At 65.0% G+C, this 19,785-nt stretch overlaps 9 protein-coding genes across 9 annotated transcripts; 3 read left to right on the forward strand and 6 right to left on the reverse strand.

The window, feature by feature from the left end:
• Positions 1-1,433: 1,433 nt before the first annotated feature.
• AMSG_00499 (brix domain-containing protein 2) lies at positions 1,434-2,646 on the forward strand (the record flags this gene model as incomplete). Its single annotated transcript, XM_013907322.1, has 1 exon — positions 1,434-2,646. Exon 1 carries the CDS (start codon positions 1,447-1,449, stop codon positions 2,644-2,646), a length of 1,200 nt encoding a protein of 399 aa, XP_013762776.1. The 5' UTR covers positions 1,434-1,446.
• Positions 2,408-4,052, reverse strand: AMSG_00500 (ribosomal large subunit pseudouridine synthase A). Its single transcript, XM_013907323.1, has one exon. The coding sequence runs from the start codon at positions 3,978-3,980 to the stop codon at positions 2,667-2,669; it is 1,314 nt and encodes a 437-aa protein (XP_013762777.1). The 5' UTR covers positions 3,981-4,052; the 3' UTR covers positions 2,408-2,666.
• Positions 4,053-4,194: 142 nt separating this feature from the next.
• On the forward strand, positions 4,195-7,217 carry AMSG_00501 (uncharacterized protein; the record flags this gene model as incomplete). Its single annotated transcript, XM_013907324.1, has 2 exons — positions 4,195-7,161; positions 7,209-7,217. 2 exons carry the CDS (start codon positions 4,195-4,197, stop codon positions 7,215-7,217), a joined length of 2,976 nt encoding a protein of 991 aa, XP_013762778.1.
• On the reverse strand, positions 6,869-8,774 carry AMSG_00502 (uncharacterized protein). The gene has a single exon (XM_013907325.1). The coding sequence runs from the start codon at positions 8,732-8,734 to the stop codon at positions 7,313-7,315; it is 1,422 nt and encodes a 473-aa protein (XP_013762779.1). The 5' UTR covers positions 8,735-8,774; the 3' UTR covers positions 6,869-7,312.
• A 641-nt stretch (positions 8,775-9,415) lies between these two features.
• AMSG_00503 (uncharacterized protein) lies at positions 9,416-11,145 on the forward strand (the record flags this gene model as incomplete). The annotated part of the gene is made up of 1 exon (XM_013907326.1): positions 9,416-11,145. One exon carries the CDS (start codon positions 9,416-9,418, stop codon positions 11,126-11,128), a length of 1,713 nt encoding a protein of 570 aa, XP_013762780.1. The 3' UTR covers positions 11,129-11,145.
• On the reverse strand, positions 11,138-12,793 carry AMSG_00504 (uncharacterized protein). Its single transcript, XM_013907327.1, has one exon. The coding sequence runs from the start codon at positions 12,756-12,758 to the stop codon at positions 11,193-11,195; it is 1,566 nt and encodes a 521-aa protein (XP_013762781.1). The 5' UTR covers positions 12,759-12,793; the 3' UTR covers positions 11,138-11,192.
• Positions 12,794-12,932: 139 nt separating this feature from the next.
• On the reverse strand, positions 12,933-14,261 carry AMSG_00505 (transmembrane protein 20). Its single transcript, XM_013907328.1, has one exon. The coding sequence runs from the start codon at positions 14,194-14,196 to the stop codon at positions 12,988-12,990; it is 1,209 nt and encodes a 402-aa protein (XP_013762782.1). The 5' UTR covers positions 14,197-14,261; the 3' UTR covers positions 12,933-12,987.
• A 191-nt stretch (positions 14,262-14,452) lies between these two features.
• On the reverse strand, positions 14,453-17,303 carry AMSG_00506 (uncharacterized protein; the record flags this gene model as incomplete). Its single annotated transcript, XM_013907329.1, has 2 exons — positions 14,453-17,048; positions 17,284-17,303. The coding sequence occupies 2 exons, from the start codon at positions 17,301-17,303 to the stop codon at positions 14,534-14,536; spliced, it is 2,535 nt and encodes an 844-aa protein (XP_013762783.1). The 3' UTR covers positions 14,453-14,533.
• A 647-nt stretch (positions 17,304-17,950) lies between these two features.
• Positions 17,951-19,253, reverse strand: AMSG_00507 (uncharacterized protein; the record flags this gene model as incomplete). Its single annotated transcript, XM_013907330.1, has 1 exon — positions 17,951-19,253. The coding sequence occupies exon 1, from the start codon at positions 19,247-19,249 to the stop codon at positions 17,951-17,953; it is 1,299 nt and encodes a 432-aa protein (XP_013762784.1). The 5' UTR covers positions 19,250-19,253.
• Between the last annotated feature and the right edge of the window lie 532 nt (positions 19,254-19,785).

Here is a 19,785-nt window from a genome sequence, read left to right on the forward strand (position 1 = left end):
GGCGGCGGCGGCGGTGGAGGAGGAGGCGGCGGAGGCGACGACGGCGGCGGCGGCGGCGATGGCGGCGGAGGCGTAGGAGGAGACGGCGGCGGCGGCGGCGGCGATGGAGGAGGAGGAGGAGGAGGTGACGGCGGCGGCGGCGGCGGCGATGGAGGAGGAGGGGGAGGAGGTGACGGCGGTGGCGGCGATGGAGGAGGAGGGGGAGGAGGCGACGGCGGTGGCGGCGGTGGCGATGGAGGAGGAGGAGGGGGAGGTGACGGCGGCGGCGGCGGCGGCGATGGAGGAGGAGGGGGAGGTGACGGCGGCGGCGGCGGAGATGGCGGCGGCGGCGGCGAAGATGGCATCTGGGCCATTGCTGGCGAGCAGCTGATTAGGCAGACGATGAGGAGCAAGGCGAGGCTCGTTGGCTGCATGGCCAATGGTGTACAAGCTGGCATGCAAGGCGAATCTGTGTGTTGGTGACGGAGGGTAAGAGAGCGTGCAAGGGGGGGGGAGGTTGCTGTTGTTGTTGTTGTTGTTGGGGACTGAGAGGAAGCTGGCTGACGAGCCCGTACCAAGTGCTGGGATATGTTCTTGTCGTTTGTGGCGGAGGCCAGGGGTGGTGGGGAGGAGGGCGGTGGTGTTGGAGGTGGCCGAGCGGTGAGCAGGGGGTGGAGGAGGAGGAGGAGGAGGAGGAGGAGTGTATGTGGTGGTGTATGCGTTAGTGGGTGGTGGGTGAAGTATGTCGCTGCCTGTCTTCTCGCTCCTCCTCAATGCGAGCGTGCTACCTCCCTTCCCGTGTGTGGAGCCTCCCATTGCTTTGCATACTTTTTTGCTCCGAAATGGGAAAAATTCCGCCCTTATCTAGCGGCCTCCACGTGGGGCGATCGTGACGGCGGTGGTGGAGCAGCCAGCTAAGGACTACAGGAGTGCGAGCGATGTTTCGGGCACGGCTAGTCCCGTCCTCGGCGTGTGGGCTCGTAGCAGCAGGCGGTGGCGTCGAAATAGGGGAGCTGGGGAACGTTCAAGTGAGAAAACGTCGCGGGAGGTGCGGGCACGTGAGAGAGCTGGAGCACGTGCAGCAAATTCATGTGAGCAAGGCAGATCATTGCCTGATCCCAGTGATGCTGCTGCAGTAGAGCTGTGTAGGGCCCGGGGTCGGGCCCGGGACCGGGGCTGGGGAGTGAGGCGTGGCGGCGGGCAGCTCCTGGAGGCGTTGGCCGGGTTGAGACATGGAGCTGTCAGGAGAGAGAGAGTGTGTGTGTAGTATGTGCGGCGAATTACGAGTGGCAGAGAATCACTCGACAAAGCATGGCCAACTGTATTCGCGCCAAGTTCCGCTGTCAGCTACTCGGCCACAAAATTTGCCTCATTCATTTCATGCTTTGACAAGCAGCCATGGAATCGGCCAAGGTCGGAGGGCTAAGGCTGAGGACGAGCCGAGGCCGGCACCACTCGACCGATAACATGGGGAGGAAGCGGACGCGTGACGGAGCAGCCAAGGCGTCGCCTGCAGCGACCCGGTCAAGGAAGGAGAAGCGGCATGCGCGGAAGAAGGGCATTGTGGAGGAGCCGGTTATGTCGGACTCGAGCTCGGCGAGCCCTGCCCCAGAGGTGGCGTCGTCTGATGGCGAGGAGGATGGCGATCAGGATGGGGCGGCGTCGGCCTCGTCGGTGGGCTCTGTCGACTCGGAGCTGGCCATTGAGGAGGGAGCGGGCCTGAGCCTTGCAGAGACGATGGAGGTGGTGCGGGCACGTGCTGAGGCTGAGGCTGCCGAGGGCGTCGAGTCTGGCGACGACGACCTGGTTCACCCGTCCAAGAAGGTCAAGCGGATCGCTGGCACGGCCCACCCGCGCAAGGCCAACACACTGTGGACGACGCCCAAGTACCGCAACAAGCAGCGGACGCTCGTCTTTGGCACCCGCGGCCTCACCACTCGCTTCCGCCACCTGCTCAACGACCTCCGCCTCCTGCTCCCGCACTCGAAGAAGGAGGTCAAGATGGACGCCAAGGATAAGCTCTACATCATCAACGAGATTGCCGAGCTCAAGGCATGCAACTCGTGCATCTTTTTTGAGGCCCGCAAGGGCCAGGACCTGTACCTCTGGATCTCGCGCATCCCGCACGGCCCCTCGGTCAAGTTCCATGTCCTCAACATCCACACCCTCGACGAGCTCAAGCTGACCGGCAACGCCCTCCGCGGCTCGCGCCCGGTTCTCTCCTTTGACGCCGCCTTTGACGAGCTTCCGGCGCTCAAGCTGCTCAAGGAGATCTTCATCCAGGTCTTTGGCACGCCTAACCGCCACCCCAAGTCCAAGCCGTTTGTCGACCACGTCCTCAACTTTGCCTACATCGACGGCAAGATCTGGTTCCGCAACTATCAGATGTTCGACGAGCAGAAGACTGCCCGCGACGCCGACCTCAAGCTGGTCGAGATCGGCCCGCGCATGGTCCTCAACATTGTCCGCATCTTTGACGGCTCGTTCTGCGGCGCTACGCTGTACGAGAACCCCAACTACGTCTCGCCCAACCTCGCCCGCCATATCCGCCGCAAGCAGACCGCCCAGCGCCAGCACAACCGCTCGCGCAACGCCAAGGAGCTCCGCCGCAAGAACAACATCATCTACCAGCCCGAGTACAACGAGCTGGCTGACGTCTTTGCCTAAACTCTCTCCACACTTCCAGGCTACGCTCGCGGCCACGCTCGCGAGACCTCCATCTCTGGACGCCCTACCACTGCTATCGCCTCGCGCGTCGTTGGGTGCGGAAACGCGACCCGAGCCGCATGCAGATGCAGGATTGATGCCGCCGGATCCCCATACCGCTCGCGGTTGCCAAACTCGCTGTTGTACACATCGTCGCCAAGCAGTGGCGCTCCCAGTGCAGCAGCGTGCACCCGCAGCTGGTGTGTCCGCCCGGTCAGCGGATACATAGCCAGAAGCGTGAGCGGCGACCCGTCGCAGCTCTCCAGCCCGCGGCGCAGGACCCGAACCACCGTCATCGCCGGTTTGCCCACCCCGCTGGAGATCGGCGTCGCCACGTTGAGCATGCGAATATCCGGGTGCGACGCAAGGCCTGAGACGACCACAAGCGCTTTGTGTGTTGCGTCCCACTCGAGCTGGAGCGCGGGCCAGCCGATGCAAGGCTCTGACGGGTGTACTTGAGCTGCCTTGGCCGCCGCCAGCACCGCGGGATCAACGTCGCCACATGCCAGCGCCACGTACGCCTTGGACACCAACCGCGACTTGAACGCCAGCGAAAGTTCGCGCGCCGCCATCTTGCTCCGCGCCATCACCACCAGGCCGGACGTGTCGCGATCGAGGCGATGTACATACTGCAGCTCAGGCGAGACCAGCTCTGGCGCAACTCTGGCGAGCTCGTCCATCATCTGAAGCTCGCCTGAGCGTGACGACGCTGTCAGCATGCCTGCCGGTTTGTGGACGACTGCCAGAGCATCATCGACGTAAGCCACTCGTAACCGCTCGGCAACGCCGCTCTCAGCAAGTGTAGACACCGTCGGCGCGTGGGCATCGCCGCGCGGCGGACGCCCAGCCTGTGGATCCGCCCCTGCTGCGCGGCACATAAAGACATGGCCGTGGTAGTCGCGCAGTTTGAGCTTGTGCGACGGATCCACAGGACATGTCACCGGCGACGGCTGATGCGAGTGGCAACGCTTCAGCCCGCGCACCGCCACCATCTTGCACCGTCGCCCGCCCTTGTGCGCCATCTCCTCTGCGCATTGTTCCTGCGAGCCCATGTACGCCGCCTCTAACTCGCCCAGCTCCTTCCGCAGTCTCCTCCGCAGGAGCTCGCACAGCGCAAGCTCCTGCCACCATCCTTTGGCCTCGAGGTCAGCGCTGGGGTCAGAGCTGGGGCCAGAGTTGGGGTCAGAGATGGGGCCAGAGCTGGGGTCAGAGCTGGACCCAAGCGCGTTGTTGTGGCCCATGTTCTCGACCTCGTCAGCGCCCACGCTCTCTCGCCGCCGCTTCCTCCGTCCCATGCCGCCACCCAGCCCATCGTCCCCGACACCAACTAGCCTAGCGTCTCCAATCCCACCTCCTCCATCCGCAGCTGCCATTTTGATCAATCTCGCTCACGTTGTCGGGAGGGGTGGCGGTGGTCGGCTTGACCCAGCTGACCGCCACGATGCCCCCCTCCCCTCCTTCCTCCTTCCGCCTCCCACACAGCGCCACACTCCACCCCACCCCCTCCACATGCTCTCATTCGCCTCCCTTCCGGCCCTTCTCCAATTCCTTAGCGCATGTAGGGCGTCACCGCAGGCGCGGGCACGTGCGCTGGCAGTGGCCGGACTGACTGGGGGTGATGCAGAGCTGCCGGCTGCCCTGCTCGAGCTGTACGAGGCTGCGTCCAACGAGACTGTCAAGGTTGTGCTGCTGGCGTTTCTTGGCGAAGTCGGTGTCTTGCTCTATCCAGAGCCAGACGCGTTGCGGACAGAGGGCCCGCGGCTGCTGCTACAGGGACTCATGGCCGGCCTCACAGAGCCCGGCTCGGAGCTCTCGGTCTTGCTGCGGAGCTCGCTGCTCTCTGCGCTGGCCACACTGCTGCTGAGCATGAATGCAGTTGCCCATGCGCCAGACATGGTCGACTCGCTCGTCTGCCTCCTCCTCGACAACATCGCCACCGTCAACGCAGGCTCGGATCTCCTGCGCGAGGCCATGTGCGAAGCTCTGCTCCAGCTCGAAGCTGCCGCGCCAGGCCTACTGGCTCCCAAGCTGCCAGCGCTGGCTTCGCTGGCCCAGGCCGAGGCCGGACCGGCCTGTCAGGCCTACATGCGCCTGGTGGCCCTCGTACTCGACAACGTCCTCACAGCTTTTGTCCACCTCCATCCGGGCGACGACGTGAGCTCGACCCACTCGGACGCGTCGGTCCTCGACGGAGCGCTAGCACTTGCTCTTTCCCAGCCAGCTGGCCCTGTCATCCCGGACATGTCGTACTCGCTCCCGCTTCCGGTCGTTAATGCTGCGCTGGCCGCCTCGGTCGCCTCGGGCTTGGTCCGCATGCCGCACCCGCTCTCTGAGCGACACGCGCGCGACGTCCGCACCCTCATCACCCTCTTATTTGACTCGCTGCGTTTTCTCAGTCCACTCGCGGTCCACGACGTGCTCATGGCTGTGGCCTCAGTCCTCGCCTCGTCCGGCCTCCCACATTCGCTGCTCAAGCTACCCGCCGCCAAGCTCCTCGCCTCGTCGCACATTGTCTCGCTTCACACGATACTCTGCCTCGTTCGCACTGCCCCATGGCAGGCCTTTCTCTCGCGAGCCGACGTTGAGGTCACGCTTGTTGCCCGGCTCACTGCGCTAGTCAACGGCCTTGCCTCCCCGCTCGCCCATCGGCTCCTCGCCCTCCACTGGCTCTTGTCGCTGGCTTCGACTGTGGGCCTCCATTTGGACGCGCTCTTACCTGCTCTCATGCCATCGGCGCTTGATCCACTCGAACTTGTTCATGCCAAGCTTGTGGCGCTCCCGCGACTCATCCCGCTTGCGGGCCTCGATCTCGGCGGCGGAGCGTTCCTCTGGCCGCACGCCGCGCTGGCAGCGCTTACAGCACTCGACGACTTTATGTACTGCGAGCCCAGCTCGCGCCTCGCCGCCATCTGGTTCGACGTACTCACTGCACTCTGGCGGGCGTATCCTCCGCTCCGCCGTTCGCTGCGCAACGCCTCGTTTGCGCTTGTCGCCGCCGCGCCACGCTTCATCCCGGCGCTCCTGGCCTGGATCCATGTCCTCGCAGCGCTGCCCGTCGACGCTTCGGAGTATTCGGCGACTTGGCTCATGGACGAGTATGCGAGCATGCTCGGTGAGGCGTGGCGGGTGCTGGCAGCCTCGCCGCTGGCAGCCGGCGGTCCTGCTGGCCACGTTGCCCCAGTGCTCCGGGGCCTCGCGCTCGGCGGCCTAGTCCCGTACTTGCCGCTTGTCGAAGTTATGGCCTCTCAGACTCGCATCGCACCGAGACCGCTCATCTCGGCGCTGGCAGGCTACGTTCGGCTGGCTCTCGGGAAGAGCTCGGCACTGCCGCCCGCAGACTGGCGGACAGGAATGGTCATTCTCGACATTGCCAACGTCTTCATGCTCGTCCATCCACTCGCGCTCTTGCTCAAGCCACTCGGAGCCCTCCTTACTCTCCTCCGCATTCACTACCCGGAAATTGTCGTCCGTGACCGTGCCGAGCTCCTCTTCCGTCTCCTCACCCATGCCCCGGCCGACAAGCTGCACCTCCTGTGCGACGACGCTACTGTCCTGCACGATCCGATCGCCACCATGCTGACTGCCATCGACAAGGCAAACGAGGCCTCGCGCGCGGCAGCAGGGACCAGCCCGGGCCTCCGCCCGCGCTCGCGCTCGCGTTCAGACTCGCTCTCAGCCTCGCGAATGCGCTCACGCTCGCGTTCAGACTCGCTCTCGGCCCATCTCGATGCCCACGATCCAGTCGACGAGCTATATGCCGCCCCCCCTGGCTTCCTTGCCCTCCAGCGTGCTGCGCGGCTGCGTACGGCTCCCGCTGCAAACGCGGAGCTCGCTTCCCCGCCCCCCAGCCCAGACCAGCCTCTCCTCACCGTCGCCGCCTACCTCGACTCGCTCGGCGACGCCGCTCACTCCCTCGACCTACACTTTCGGGTCCAGTATCAGGACGAGGACACGCTGGCCGTACTGGCGGCCACACCGCGGCCGACTGACGACTCGGGCGTAGTCCGACCATCGCGGCCGATCCCATCGTCGTTGTTTGGACTTGTGTTGCGGTTCAAGACGCCGCCAGCGCTCGGCACCGCCGCCGAGGCGACGGTACCGTACCTGGTCCGTGCTGGCGACGCAGCCGCCACGTCTGCGCTTGTCACCGTCGCACTCACCCCGCGCCGCCCACTCCCGTGTCTTGTCGAGGTCGACATGATTTACACTGATCAGTCGGGCTTTGCGGCTGCGGCCGACCTCGGCATGGTCAAGGTCGAGGTGGAGGACCTGTTCCTCGCGCCGCCGTGCCTTCCTCTGGCGCTTCTCGCCCCGCTCTGGGACGAGCTGTGGCAGAGCCTTGCCGGCGTCCACGACTCGATCCGAGTCTCACCGCAGCATGGGCTACTCGCACGGTATCTGGCAGGAGCTGTTGGCGCTGGGCTGGTCGTTGATGCATCCCGCTCGCTCGTGTTTGTTCCGCCGCGGCACCACGTTGTCTTCTTTGACGCCGCTGGCGGCAGCGCTGATGTGGATGCAACGAGTGGCGGTGACACACCGGGTCATGCCGACACAGGCTCGGTTGTCCACATCCGCACTGACGAGTGGTCGCTTCTTGCGCACCTCGACGAGTGGCTCGACCGGGCCCTCAAGAGCCAGTCATGACCGCCACAGCGGCGTCATCGCTCGCCTTGGCGTCGTCATCTTTCGAGTTGGGCGAAAAGTCAATGATGCGGATGGCTGACTCGTCGCCAGTGGTCACAATCTTCATGTCGTCAAAGTAGACCCGGCGGACAGCGCCAGCGTGGATGGAAATGGTGAAGAGCAGCGGGTAGTCGGGCCCGAGCTGCCAGACGGAAACAGAGCCTGAGGCCGAGGCCACGACCAAGCGGACGTCGTCAAAGACCAAATCGGTGATGATGCCAAAGTCTGGCGCCGTGTGAATGACCGTCATGGCCAGCGTGTGCATGTCGAAGGCGACCAGGCCGCCACTAGAGTCACCGGTGATGATGCGCTCGTCGTCAAACTCGACAATCGACGCGTTGAGCCGCGGCCGGCGCGCAGAGCGCAGCAAGTCGCCGGTCTCAAGGTCCAAGACCGAGACGGTCTCGGATGCACCAACAAGATACACGTCGTTGAGCGCGAGATCATGGTGGACAAGCCGGAGTGTCGACGTGTGCTCGCCGGACGCCAATGAGTAGATCTTGACTGACGACTGGAACGGCGATGACTTGACAAGCTTGGACGAGCCAAAGTACACACCCTCAGCCGTCCACCCGTTCGCGTCCTCAAAGGCATGCACAAGCTCGCCGCTCTCCATGTCCCACACCCGGAGGTACGTCCGCGCAATGCCGGCCACTAGCGAGCCGTGCTTGTACGGAAAGAACATGAACCACTTGAACCGTGACCGCGCGCCTGAGAGCGAGAGCACGCTCTGGACATGGCACGCATCCATGGCACTAGTTTCGTACGCCGAAGAGAGCAACTCGCCGAGATCGCTGTCCTCGGGCTCGGACGGTCCATCAGGTAGAGGGAGGGGAGCAGAAACCACGGCCGCCGCCAGCTCCTTGGCGCGCGCCACCCGGCGCTCAAACATTGATGGACCGGCGTTGGCATCGCGGTCGTGGCCCTGTGGTGGAGCATTGGCAATGTCCCAGATGTGCAGAGCATCGTCCCACCGCGAGGTCGTCGACACAATGGTGCCATTGACCGAGAGATCGGCGACGACCTCGGGCGTCTTGACCTCACGGACGGTAAACTCGCCCTTTGACCAGTTGAACTGGGCCCGATATGCATCACGCCACCGCCACAAATCCAGCGAGAGCCTTGTTGGACAGTGTGCATACAGTGAGCCACCCTGAGCTTGTAACCGCTCGAACCGCTGCTCCTGGAATCGTAAATACAGATACTTCCACAGCACGGTGTCGCCCGTCAGCCGGTGCCACCGCCGGCATACGCTCGCCGCCTTGCACACATCAACCGTCGGCAAGAACTTGAACACGTGTAGTACAAGCTCATCCGGAAGGTAGTCAAACAAGTCTTCGTCTGCCAACATGGTCATCATTGCCATGCCCTCCACCTCAGAGCGGGGGTGGGGGAGGGGAGGTGGGGGAGGGGAGGTGGGGGTGGGGGGGGGGGGTGGGGGTGGGGGAGAGGGGCGAGAGCGAAGAGGGTGAACGAGGAGAGCGCGATAAGGGGACTATGGGTGGCGACGAGAAGGGTGGGTGGGTGGGTGGGTGGGCGGTGGGGGGAAGATACAGAGACAGAGAGAGTTGCCCCCCCCCCCCCCCCCCTTTCTTCGTCGTCACCCTCTCGTCCAAAACACGGCTCAGCAAGCAACCAGCACGCGTGTGCCCCACCATTTGGGCAAAGTCCAGCCCGAATGATGAACGGTGGGCGATGAGCGGCACCCGGAGCTGCCCTCCCCTCCTCCCTCCCCTCCCCCCTCCCTCCCCCCTCCCCCACCCCCACCTCTCGGCCCCCTCCACGCCTCTCTCTACATCACCTTCCTCCCTGCGATGCTTGGACGACGCGTGCTACAGAGTGCCCGGCCACTGGCCAAGCCTTCAATGGCTGCTCTTGCCCGTGCATATGCCAAGCCAGTTGCTTCTGCGGGAAAGGGGTACGTTTGTCATGCCCATACCCGTCGTCGGTGGCCGAGTCGTGAGCCGCGCGAGTCACCAAAAAATGGCCACCAGCCAGAGAGCCGACCACTGTGACGGGGGCGGAAGGAAGGAGAGGGAGGAGGGGCATGCCGGAGGCTAGCCCGCCGAGGGTGACTCACAGAGTAGATGGCGGGTGTGGTGTGCTGGGTGAGAATAGCTCGGGGAAGTCTTCTGGTTCTTCTGCCGCCGCAAAGGGCGCTGCGCCCGAAGCCGCCAAGCCGCCGCCGCCGCCGTCGGGCTCAGCGGCCTCGGGCCCTTCGGCCGCCACGTACATGCTCGTGGTGGGGTTGAGTGGCCTGGCCGGTGCCTCAGGCTGGGTCTGGTCCAAGGCCCACGGTGATGACGCCTTCAACGACCGGCTCCACCGCGAGTGGCCGACCATCGGCGCAATCCTCGGCGCCTCAAACGGCGCTGCCGCTGACGCTGCCCTGACCAAGCCGCTGTCGACCCCGCTCCCGCCGCCCTTTGTGGCACCGGAAGCCTCTGCTGCAATTGGCAGCGATCAGCCGGCGGGTACCTCACCCTCTGCTCCCACCGACGCTGCTGCTTCCGCGCCCGCCGCCGATGCTGCCGCCGACGCCCACAAGCGCAAGGCCACCCGCATTGCGCATCAGTTTGACCCGCCGGCCAAGCACGCCGGAAAGGCGAGCAAGAAGAAGGCAAGCAAGAGCCACGGCAGCGCCACGGCTTACGACGGGCGGCTAGAGACGCTGCTGGCCACGCCCGACGACGCGCTCTCGCTCGAGGACCGTCTCCACAAGCAGGCCGAGATCATCCGCCGCGAGAAGGAGCAGATTGCTGCCCTACAGACCGTCATCGAGCAGCAGGCGCTAGCCCAGGAGGAGCGAATCCGCGAGCGGGTTGATGACGCCATTCGCCGCAAGGAGGACATTGACGCCAAGGCCTTTGACGAGGTTGTTCGCCTCCAGGAGCAGAAGCACGCTCTTGAGCTCGAGGAGGAGCGTGCCCGCCTCGCCACCATCCACAAGCTCACTCTCGAGCAGAAGGAGGAGAAGCTGCGCGAGCTCGCGCAGCAAAAGGCGCACCTGGCGGCAGAGAAGGCTGCCCAGGACGCTCGGCTGCAGGAGCTCACCGCGGCGTGGGAAGAGGAGCTTGCCGAGCAGCGCGTCCTGCTCGAAAAGTCGTACGGCCGCGAGCGCGAAGACCGTCTCGCCAAGATTGCCACCATCGAGCACAAGCTGACCAACGTCGAGAAGGCCGCCAGCGCCCTCGCCCAGTTCAAGTCGTTCTCCGCCCTCGTCCACACTCTCTCGGCAGACACCTTTGGCCTCACCAAGGTCCTTCTCGAGTCGCAGCCGTTTGACGACGCCCTCGACCAGCTCCGCCGGACCGCCCTCAACGGCGGCGAGTCGGTCATTGTCCTCGCCATCGACGCCATCCCGCCCGCTCTCGCTCGCGAGGGCATCCCCACCTACAAGCACCTCTGCGACCGTTTCGAGGAGGTCCGCAAGCGCGTCCGCCGCGTTGGCCTTGTTCCCTTCAACGGCGGACTCGGCGCTCACATGCTCTCCTACCTCCACGCAACCCTCACCTTCCCCAAGGAGGGCCGCGTCGCCGGCGACGACGTTGACGCCGTCCTTGCCCGCGCCCACGCCTGCCTCTTTGCCGAGGACCTGCCCGGCGCCGTCGCGGAGCTCGAGTCACTGCCGTCCGCAGAGTGGCCTGCCCGCCTCGTCGCTTCCTGGATCGCTGAGGCCCGCGACCGTCTCCTCGCCGAGCAGTCGCTTCAGGTGGTCCAGTCCGAAGTTGCCGCCATGGCTGCCTCGCTCACAGAATGAACTTGTCTGTCTACCAATGTCAGAGTCTTTACCCCTGCACGTCGGCTTCCCCGCGCGTGGCTAGCTAGCTCTCGTCCCATGCAACTGCCCGGATGCGCCCGCCCTCGGGTGAGCCGTCATCAAACGCCACGCTCACAACATATCGCTGGAGCGTCACTTGCTCCGATGCAATCATCCGGTCATACGGGTCCACCACGTAGCTCGCCGGCTTTTTCCAGTTGTACTTGACTCGCTTGGAGCTCTGCGCGTAGACCTTGGCCACCAATGGTGTCTCCAGCTCGAGCACTTCGCCGACCGCCGGCCCGAGCGAGAGGTGGACAAAGGCAAAAAGCATCTTGCGCTCGCCTTTGCTGCTCAACTCGTCGAGTCCAAGCTCTGCGTCGAGTGCCGGCGGCCAGTCGGCATGGACGCGGAGGTACCGCCCATCCGGCGACGGCTCGCTCTTGACAATCGGTAGCGGCGCGCCCGAGTGCGCTACCGGCGACGTCGAGATGTACACAGCAAGCACGTCCGAGACAAACACCGCGTCGGAGCCCATGCCTCGCTCTGCAATGTGAAGTACAAGCTGCCGCGGCCATCCGCGGCGCAGCACTAGATGCTTGCCCGATGCCTTGGTCTTCCACGCTACCCGCTCGTACCTGGGCGGCACCGCTCGCGTCATCTCGTGCACCGTCGCCTTGAACGCCACAAACATGTGCACATCGTTTGGTCGCAGCGCTGAACTCGCTCCAGGCTCGTTCGGCAACTCTGCTGCAAGCACCACGTCGGGCGTGACTCCCACAACTCGGGTATGTGGCGTCGTCACGTACGCACCGGTCCGATTAGACCATCGCGTTGCCTCAGCCTCAAAGCCTCCAGGTGTGCCCACGCCACCAGGCGCCCCATCCGAGCCCTGTCCGCCACTGGGTGACGACGATTGTGCACGTAATGCAGCCATCCGCATGCTGGTCTCGACCAGAGCCTCGGCATCACCACCGGGCGACTGCGACCGCGGGCGTTGCCCGCCTCGTTCCGTCTCGACTCGCCACATACCCGGCGAGCTCGGAACTGCGGCGATCGGTGACGCTGGCGCCATTTGAGGTGCTTGCCGCACAGGCGCCATCGCTGGCTCGATCAGAGGCTCCGACTCGGGCTCGGGCTCGACTGACGAGCGCGCTGCGGCCGCAGCAGCCTCGCGCGCCGCCCGCCGTGCCGCCATCACTGCCGCCACCCGCGTCTGCGAGCCACTCGCATCCGCCAGCGCCACCGGCGGCGGTGAAAGAGCGACCGTTCCAGGCCCGACTGGCCGGCCAATGCACATTGCCGCCTCTGGAGGTGGGACAGAGGCCGTCACGGCCGGCGGCGCCTCTTCCCGCACCGTGCCACGTTCCGCGCCGGCGCGGAGGGCGGGAGGCGGAAGCGAGCTTGCTGGTCGGGAGCGGAACTCTGTACCGCCACGACCAACACTCCGTGCAGGAGGTAGCGCCGACGAGGCGCGGGCGTACTCACGGAGCGAGAGGTTCCACAACTCGCGCTGTTGCTCATGCCGGGCGCGCCGGGCACGGATGCGGGCCTCCAGGCTCTCCAGTTCAGCAGAGAGCGCCCGCTGCGGGCTCGACGAACCATGGACCCGCGCTTCCAGGGACGACATGACCTCGTGTAGCTCACTCTCTATCCTCTTTGGAGAAGAGTGGTCGTGGCTGTGACTGTGACTGTGACAAAGGCAATGATGCCGACAGCGAGATGCCGGACGTTTGCAGCTCAACGGACTATGCGCTCGAGCGGCCGGCCGTGACCAAGACGACCGGCTCGGCGTCATCATTGCCCGATGACTCGTGTGTACTAACTCCGCAGAGGCACTGAAGGCTTTGGAAGAGGGACTACTCTTCGCTTGATGGCAACTGCATGTCGTTGGCTGCAGACGGTGAGAGTGAGGCGCGGAGGAGAGCAAGCTCAATGTCGTCGGAAAAGTCCGAGGTTGACGAGAGGTTCTCCACAAGGCGGATGTAGGTGGCCGGGACGTCAGGCAGCGGTCCGGGCGGGCTCTGGCGGAGCTTGATCCAGGTCTTGGCGGTGATAGAGCACATAATGATAATGGCGCCGACGATGGACCACGGGAGCGGGCGGTCGTGGAGGATGATGATCTGCCAGATAAAGGCAAAGACGACATCGAGCAGTCGGATGACCGAGGCCGTGCCGGCAGCAGTGCTCTGGACGCCCAGATTGATGAGTGACTGGCCGGTAAAGCCGCAAATGCCAATGCCAATAGAGCCGAGCCACTCGCTGGCACCATGCGGTGCGCGCAGCTCGCCTTGGCCAAGCGCGATGAGCGGCGGGACGATCACGCCCACAACGGCCATGTAAAAGGTGAGGATCTGGTAGTTGGCCGACTTGCCCACAATCCGGATACACACGTACGAGCCGGCCGAGCACCACGCGCCAAAGAGCGCCAGGCCGATCGCAAGCCACCGCTGGCCAGAGGTGACCGACGCATCGCTCGCCGCGCCCGACGACGAGCCAAAGATGGCTACCGGCTGGGCCACACACACCACGCCGACCATGGCCACCAGCGAGATGGCCAGGTCGAGCGCCGTAAACCGCTCGCCTAGCACAATCCGCGCCGCCACGCCGGCAAAGACCGCTGACGAGAAGAACAGCGCCTGCGAGTCACCCAGAGGAAGGTATTGCATGGCAAAGTAGATGGCCGAAACGCCCGAGATGCCAAAGACGCCGCGCATGACCAGCACGATCTTGCGCTTGAGTGGCCACTCGGCCTTGTACGGCGAAATGGCATGGTACCACAGATAGAAAATCGCCAGAACGAGTTGCACCATTGCCCGAATGAACACTAGGTTAAACGACGAGAGCGACGAGCCCACGACCTTGACCAACAGCGACATGACCGAGAAGACAAAGGCCGAGAGCGCCACCAGAGTGATGCCCACCACGTGCCGCCAGCGATCCGGCAGCAGTGCCGTCATCCAGTCGTCATCCCCACCGGTTCCACCGCTCTCGCCCTCCATCTCTGTCAGGCGGCTTGGTCTCACTCTTGTCATCGAATTGCTTCTGCTCGATGGCAATGTCGCCATCGCCTTCCCGTCGCCGTCAGACGATCCGCTGCGGGTGCAGCTCCAAAGAGTGCCGCCGCTCACGCTGTCCTCGTTGTCGCCGCAGTCCACCTCCGACTCGCGCTCTCCCTGGCTCACGTTCACGTCTCGGCTAGGCTCGACTTCGAAGCCTTCTGGAAGTAGCACACGCTCTGGTGGTCGGCCCATGTTGCCTTTCCTGCGTGTCGCTTCCGGTCGCTGTCTCGGTGACGTGTTACCCCGCTCACCGGCAAATGGAGTAATGACCAAATGCGCTACGCGGTGCGACAAAAGGCTGACAAGGTGCGGACTCGAGAGTAGCAACTGTTTCCACGGCTTGTTACTCTGATCCTCGCCTCGATTGGCCGCGAGAAAACAGGCCCATCGGGGTTGTGTCTGGTGGGGCAATTGGGAGTAGACCGGTTGATGGCGAGCAGGCGAGCTCGTCCGAGAGCTCGGTCTCTGACTCGGCCGACCCAATGACGCGGCCTGAGTCGTCCGACGCCCGGCGCGACTGGCCGCGCGAGAAGAGGCCGATGTCGGCGGGATCTGATGAGCCTGGCGCAAGTCCGCCTGGGTTACTTCTGTTTCCGACGTGGTCCAGCGAGCTCGACGAGGCCGAAATGAGCGTGAGGGTGTCCTGCCGCGAGAACGGCAGCTGCGCCGCAGGGTCCGGCGGCGGGACCACAATGCTGAGCGACTCGTGCGCTGATGACTCGCTGCACTCGAGCATGTCATCCGAGACGCCCGTAGAAATGTCGGGCAGCGTCGGAGTGCGGGAAAAGATTGCGCTAGCAGGCGCGGTGGACATGAGTCGGGCGTTGTCGTCGGGCGGCGCGTGGAGGATGGGCGACGAGCCCGAGGCCGCGACCGAGCTCGGTCCCGACGGCGCAAGCGAGTTTTGTGAGCGCGAGCTGTTGACCTTGGATCCCGAATTTGAGGAAATAATGCCATGCGACGAGCGACTCGAGTCGATGCTTGATGATGAGGCCGACGATGACGAGCGTGCCGAGCGGGCCGAGAGAGGCGAGCCCGGTGAGCGCGACACGGTCCGCGAATGTGAGCCCGGGATGGTCATGCCGTCGTTGCGGACTGGCGAGAGACCACCTGCGAACGATGACCTTGACGCAGTCTCCATGATCGACATGCGACGACGTGCGCGGATGGCGGGCTTGTGGGTGAAGTCAATGGAGCGGTTCTTGGCTGGCGAGGAGGGTAGCGACGACACGCCACTGACATCGGCAGCCGAGCCGCGCCGGCCGGTTGCCAGCGCAGCGAGCTGGCTCGAGAGCTGCTTGGCAAAGTCTTCGTCGGAAAAAATGACCGAGTGGTCATAGCCGGACCGCGAGATGGCGGTGGTACTTGCCATCTCATGCGACCCGGACGTCCGGCGGCGGAGCGTTCGCGGCGGCGGTGAGTCGCCGTGAGGAATACGCTGCCACAGCTGGTGTGGTTCCGACCCGGATCGCTGGCTGTCGTTGAGCTGCCCGCGATGGCGCCGCGGTGAGCGCGAGACTCCTGTCGGGTTGCGCTCGCAGCGTTCGAGGACTTCAAAGGCCACATGCGGCGAGCCGACAATGTCCAACACGGCCTGAAAGACTGCGCGGCGAGTGAGACTATGCCCGAGCCGTCCGCCCTGCCCGAGAGAGACCGACGGCGAGCGCTGGCGCACCGACGTTGGTGCGGGAGGCAACGAGCCGTGAATTGGTGTGCCCGGCAGAGATGGCGGTGGAATCGGCGTGATGAGCCCGCGGTCGTCGACAGATGAGCCCGAACGCGAGATTACCAGGGCGGCGGCGGTGCCCGGTCGCAAAGGCGAGGTGAGCGTAAAGATGCTGCACCACATAAGGGCTACTGCAGTGAGCGGAAGCAAGGCAAACCAAACCGCGGTGGCAATAGCGATTGAGACGACGCCAAGCGCCGGGTGCCAGCCACCAGCCCACTGGTGGACCGAGGCGATGGTGAAGCACGCCTCCAGTGTAAGACCGAGATGGAGCGAGGGAATAAAGACAGTGTTCAGCATGGTGCTCCAAAACTCTGACGCCCGGGCCTCCAGCTCACTCATTGCCACAAACGCCAGGCGGCAGATGACGGCAGTGGCGATGGCGAGGCCGGTATGCAGCGGAAGAATCCAATACCATGAGGTGACAGGATCCCACTCGCCACGGGCGGCGACAAAGAGCCAGGCCAACAGGCCTAGTCCTGTAAAAGCAAGGTAGACCGACGGCCCGGCGCGGGCAAAGACTTGCAGTGCCAGCCAGCGCGGGACCGTCATCAGCGGATGGATCTGCACCGCGGCGTCGCGGACGTCTGGCCGCCGCGCAAGCGCCCGGTAGACTCTGAGCAAACACGCGTTCTGCCACTGTTTGCTGCCCGTAGAGCCTGCTACCACCCGCCACAGCGGCGGAAGCGGCGGCAGCGCATCAGGCGGGAGCGGGAGCTCGGTCTCCCGGCCGGCAAGCGGTGGCGGGAGGGCCAGGACGGCGTCAAACGGTTCCAGAAAGGCTCTCGCGAGTACAATTGCCATGACTCCGCTTGCGCCGGCCGCCATCAAAGCCGCCAGCGCGATTGCAAGACCGGCAATGATGATCAGATACGCTAGCTCGGCAACGGTGGCAACGCCAGCCGCATCCGGGAGCGGGCGAAAGATGGCGAGGGTGAGCGCAAGGAACAGAGCAGCAAGAGCGAGCGGGAGAGCGGCAGACGCAGCGCGAATGAGCAGCGGGTTTGCCAGCAGTCTCGCCAGTGGATGAGGCGCAGCAGCCTTTGCCTGCGGCCAGAGACGGAGCAGAGCAGCAGCCAGTGTCGCCGTTGCCGCCACCACCACCCCACACACCAGCAAGGTCTGCGAGTGCCTGGCGCCATAGCTGAGGGCAAGCACCTCGCATGGCCAAGGTTCGCCCAACCGAGTGGATGACATGCCCAGGGCACAGAAAGGGGGGGAGGAGGTGGGCAGAGAGAGAGAGAGTTGGTTGGTCGTTGGTTGCTCGGTGTTGGTCCTGTCAGCCTCGTTACCCGGTGGAGTCTTGCCTGCCACACCTCGCCAACGGAACGTGCCGGCAGAAGGGGTGAACGGGCGAACGGGCGAACGGGCGACCTATGGTGGTCATGGTGATGATGATCGGGCGGGTGGGTAACGGAGGGAATGATGCTATCGGGTGCTATGAGGGTTGAGGGTGGCAGTGAGAGGGGGTGTTTTTGTTGTGCCAGTAGTTGTTGCGGATGAGGTGGGGCGTGAGGCGGCGGGCGGGGTGGGGGGGGGGGGGGGGGGGGGGGGGAGCTTAGCGGCGAGCTTGGGGGTCTGGGCACTCGTCTCCGTGCGGGATAGTTATCACAGACATATCTGCATAGACAGGCATGAACGAAGTGGCTCTCATTCATGGCTTGCCTGATGTGGTACTGATGGGCTGGAATGGGCTAGTCCGGGCTGTCACCCTCGGGCGGTGGCGGCCACTGACAGTGGCTTGGGCGGGGGTGGCTGTCATGGCGGCAGGAGTGGTGGGTGCGGCGTTGTCGGTGGCGAGGCGGATGGTGATGATGGAGCGTGTCGCGGGAAGTCATAGGCTTGTAGCGGAAGGGTCGATGCAATCGTCGCGGGCTTTGGCGGCAGAGATCATGGCTGGGTGGCGGCTGCCGGTGCCACTCCGGGCCGTGGTGCGGAGCGTGGCCATCGGCCTGGTCATGGTGTGGCGTGTGGCTGGCGGGCGAACGCGGAGCTGAGTGCAGGTGGGCATGGGGATGGCGTTCATGTTGATGGCTAGATGATGCCATTGGCGAGGGCGTCGATGGCAGCGACGGCGGCGGCGAGACCGACAGCTGAGATCTTGGCAAAGGTCGCGAGCACCGACGACGACGAGGCCTGGCGGAGGCGGCGCCGGGCAAGAGCCTCACGGGTGAACGCCGGCGTGCGGACGCCTTCCTCGGTCATGAGAAGCTTAGCAAAGGCAAGCTCGTCAATGTGGGAGCCGCGCCACTCGGACACGATGTACGGCAGCATGTGGTCCGGGACAACGAGGGCAACCCAGGGCGTCGGCGCGCAGTTGGCGTCGGCGTCGGCCGCGCCGGTGGGGAGATCGCCAGCGCTGGCAGTAGAGCCGCCATCGCGGAGCGACTCGAGCGCCAGCAGCCGCTGGACGGCAGCGGCAGTAAACTTGGCACGCTCTGACGTCCACACGTTGTGCTTGTGGGTGGCGACGTCAAGGACAAACGAGCGCAGGCGGGTCGGGACGCGGGCGGTGCCGGCCTTCAGCTTGGCCTCCAGCTCGTCCTTTGTGGCATCGTCGTCGTAGTTGCCCGAGCGTGCGGCAGCAGCGAGTCGCTCCTGAGAAAGCTGGTAGGTGAACTGGTAGCGGGCGGCGCGCTGAGCACGCGACACTGCCTTGTGGGCGGTGTAGTACCGCTGGAGGGTGATCCACTCTGGCCGATCGACGAGCCAGAGGTCCGAGCCCGCAGCAGCGGCGGCGCCGACGAGGCTCTCGGCGCCCTGAAGCGCCTCGACCTCGTCGTCGCGGACCACATCGGGCTGGTAGGCGTCTGCCGCGCCAGCAGCGGCGCGATTGCAGGCATCCAGCGCTTCCTGGGTCGACTTCCACCACGCGGCCGGAACCGCGCCGGTGCCTCGGACAGCTGCGGGAACCCGGAGCGGCGCAGATGCGGCGGCAGCTTCATCGCCGTCGCCGTCACTGTCGCTCGCCGGCTTGCTGGTTGGCGAGAGCCGATGCAGTAGCGAGAGCGGAGCGTCGAGCTCCATCTCTGGCGGCACGCCCGCGATCAGATGCGGGTCCAGCACACCGTCCGAAACAGAGACAAAGCTCCGCGCGCCCGCAAATTCCGCTCCGCTCTCGGGATCGACGGCCAGTGCAAGAGCCAGCGGCGTCTCACTCGGCTCCAGCAGAGCTAGCGCGTCAGCCAAGGCGTGAGCAGCTTCGACCGAGCCGACAGCAAAGGCATGGACAGCCACGGGCGAAGCCGGCGAGTACGGCAGCACCGTATGAGCCGGTAGGGCCTGATCATTGCTCTTTGAACCAGCTTCTGCACTCGATGCCTGTGACGCCATGGCTGAGGTAGTAAAGGCCATGGCACCGCCAGCACAGCGAAAGCCCATCGATGGGTCCAGCAGGGCCGAGCTCGCCCCCGTCCTCTGAGCGGTTGCCCGAGTCGTCACCACCGCCGCCGTCCTGGCGAGGACCAGAGCCCTGAGCGGATGCATGAAGTGGGGCGTGCTGTTGTGGTGTGGATGGGTGTGGTCTGTGGTCGAGTGGTGTGGCAGGGGAAAGGTGTGCGTTGGCGTCTGTGGTGAGGCGTGCGGGGTGTGGTGGGAGCAGAGGCAGCGGGGTTGGGGGATGGACGGCGAGCCGCCGAGTCAGAGGAGGAAGGGGGGGGGGGGGGGGGGGAAGGGACTTCGTGGCATCATGGACGAGGGAGGGGTGAAGAACGAGAGTATTCCATGTCTTTGGTCCCGGGATGCAGGCGATAGTCGCCGATGAGGGATTTGGCAAGAGTACATGGCTGGAGCAGTCGCATCAGGGAAAGCCATCAGGGGGTAAGGGGGGGGGGGGGGGGCGGGGAGTGGCAGTCGGCCGGACACGTTGA

This window comes from Thecamonas trahens, assembly GCF_000142905.1.
Source record: "Thecamonas trahens ATCC 50062 unplaced genomic scaffold supercont1.2, whole genome shotgun sequence".
Lineage (NCBI taxonomy): Eukaryota > Apusomonadida > Apusomonadidae > Thecamonas > Thecamonas trahens.

Excerpts from the sequence above, each read along its gene's own strand:
- AMSG_00500 (XM_013907323.1), bottom strand. The coding sequence starts at position 3,980 with ATGGGACGGAGGAAGCGGCGGCGAGAGAGCGTGGGCGCTGACGAGGTC.
- AMSG_00502 (XM_013907325.1), bottom strand. The coding sequence starts at position 8,734 with ATGGCAATGATGACCATGTTGGCAGACGAAGACTTGTTTGACTACCTT.
- AMSG_00504 (XM_013907327.1), bottom strand. The coding sequence starts at position 12,758 with ATGTCGTCCCTGGAAGCGCGGGTCCATGGTTCGTCGAGCCCGCAGCGG.
- AMSG_00505 (XM_013907328.1), bottom strand. The coding sequence starts at position 14,196 with ATGGCGACATTGCCATCGAGCAGAAGCAATTCGATGACAAGAGTGAGA.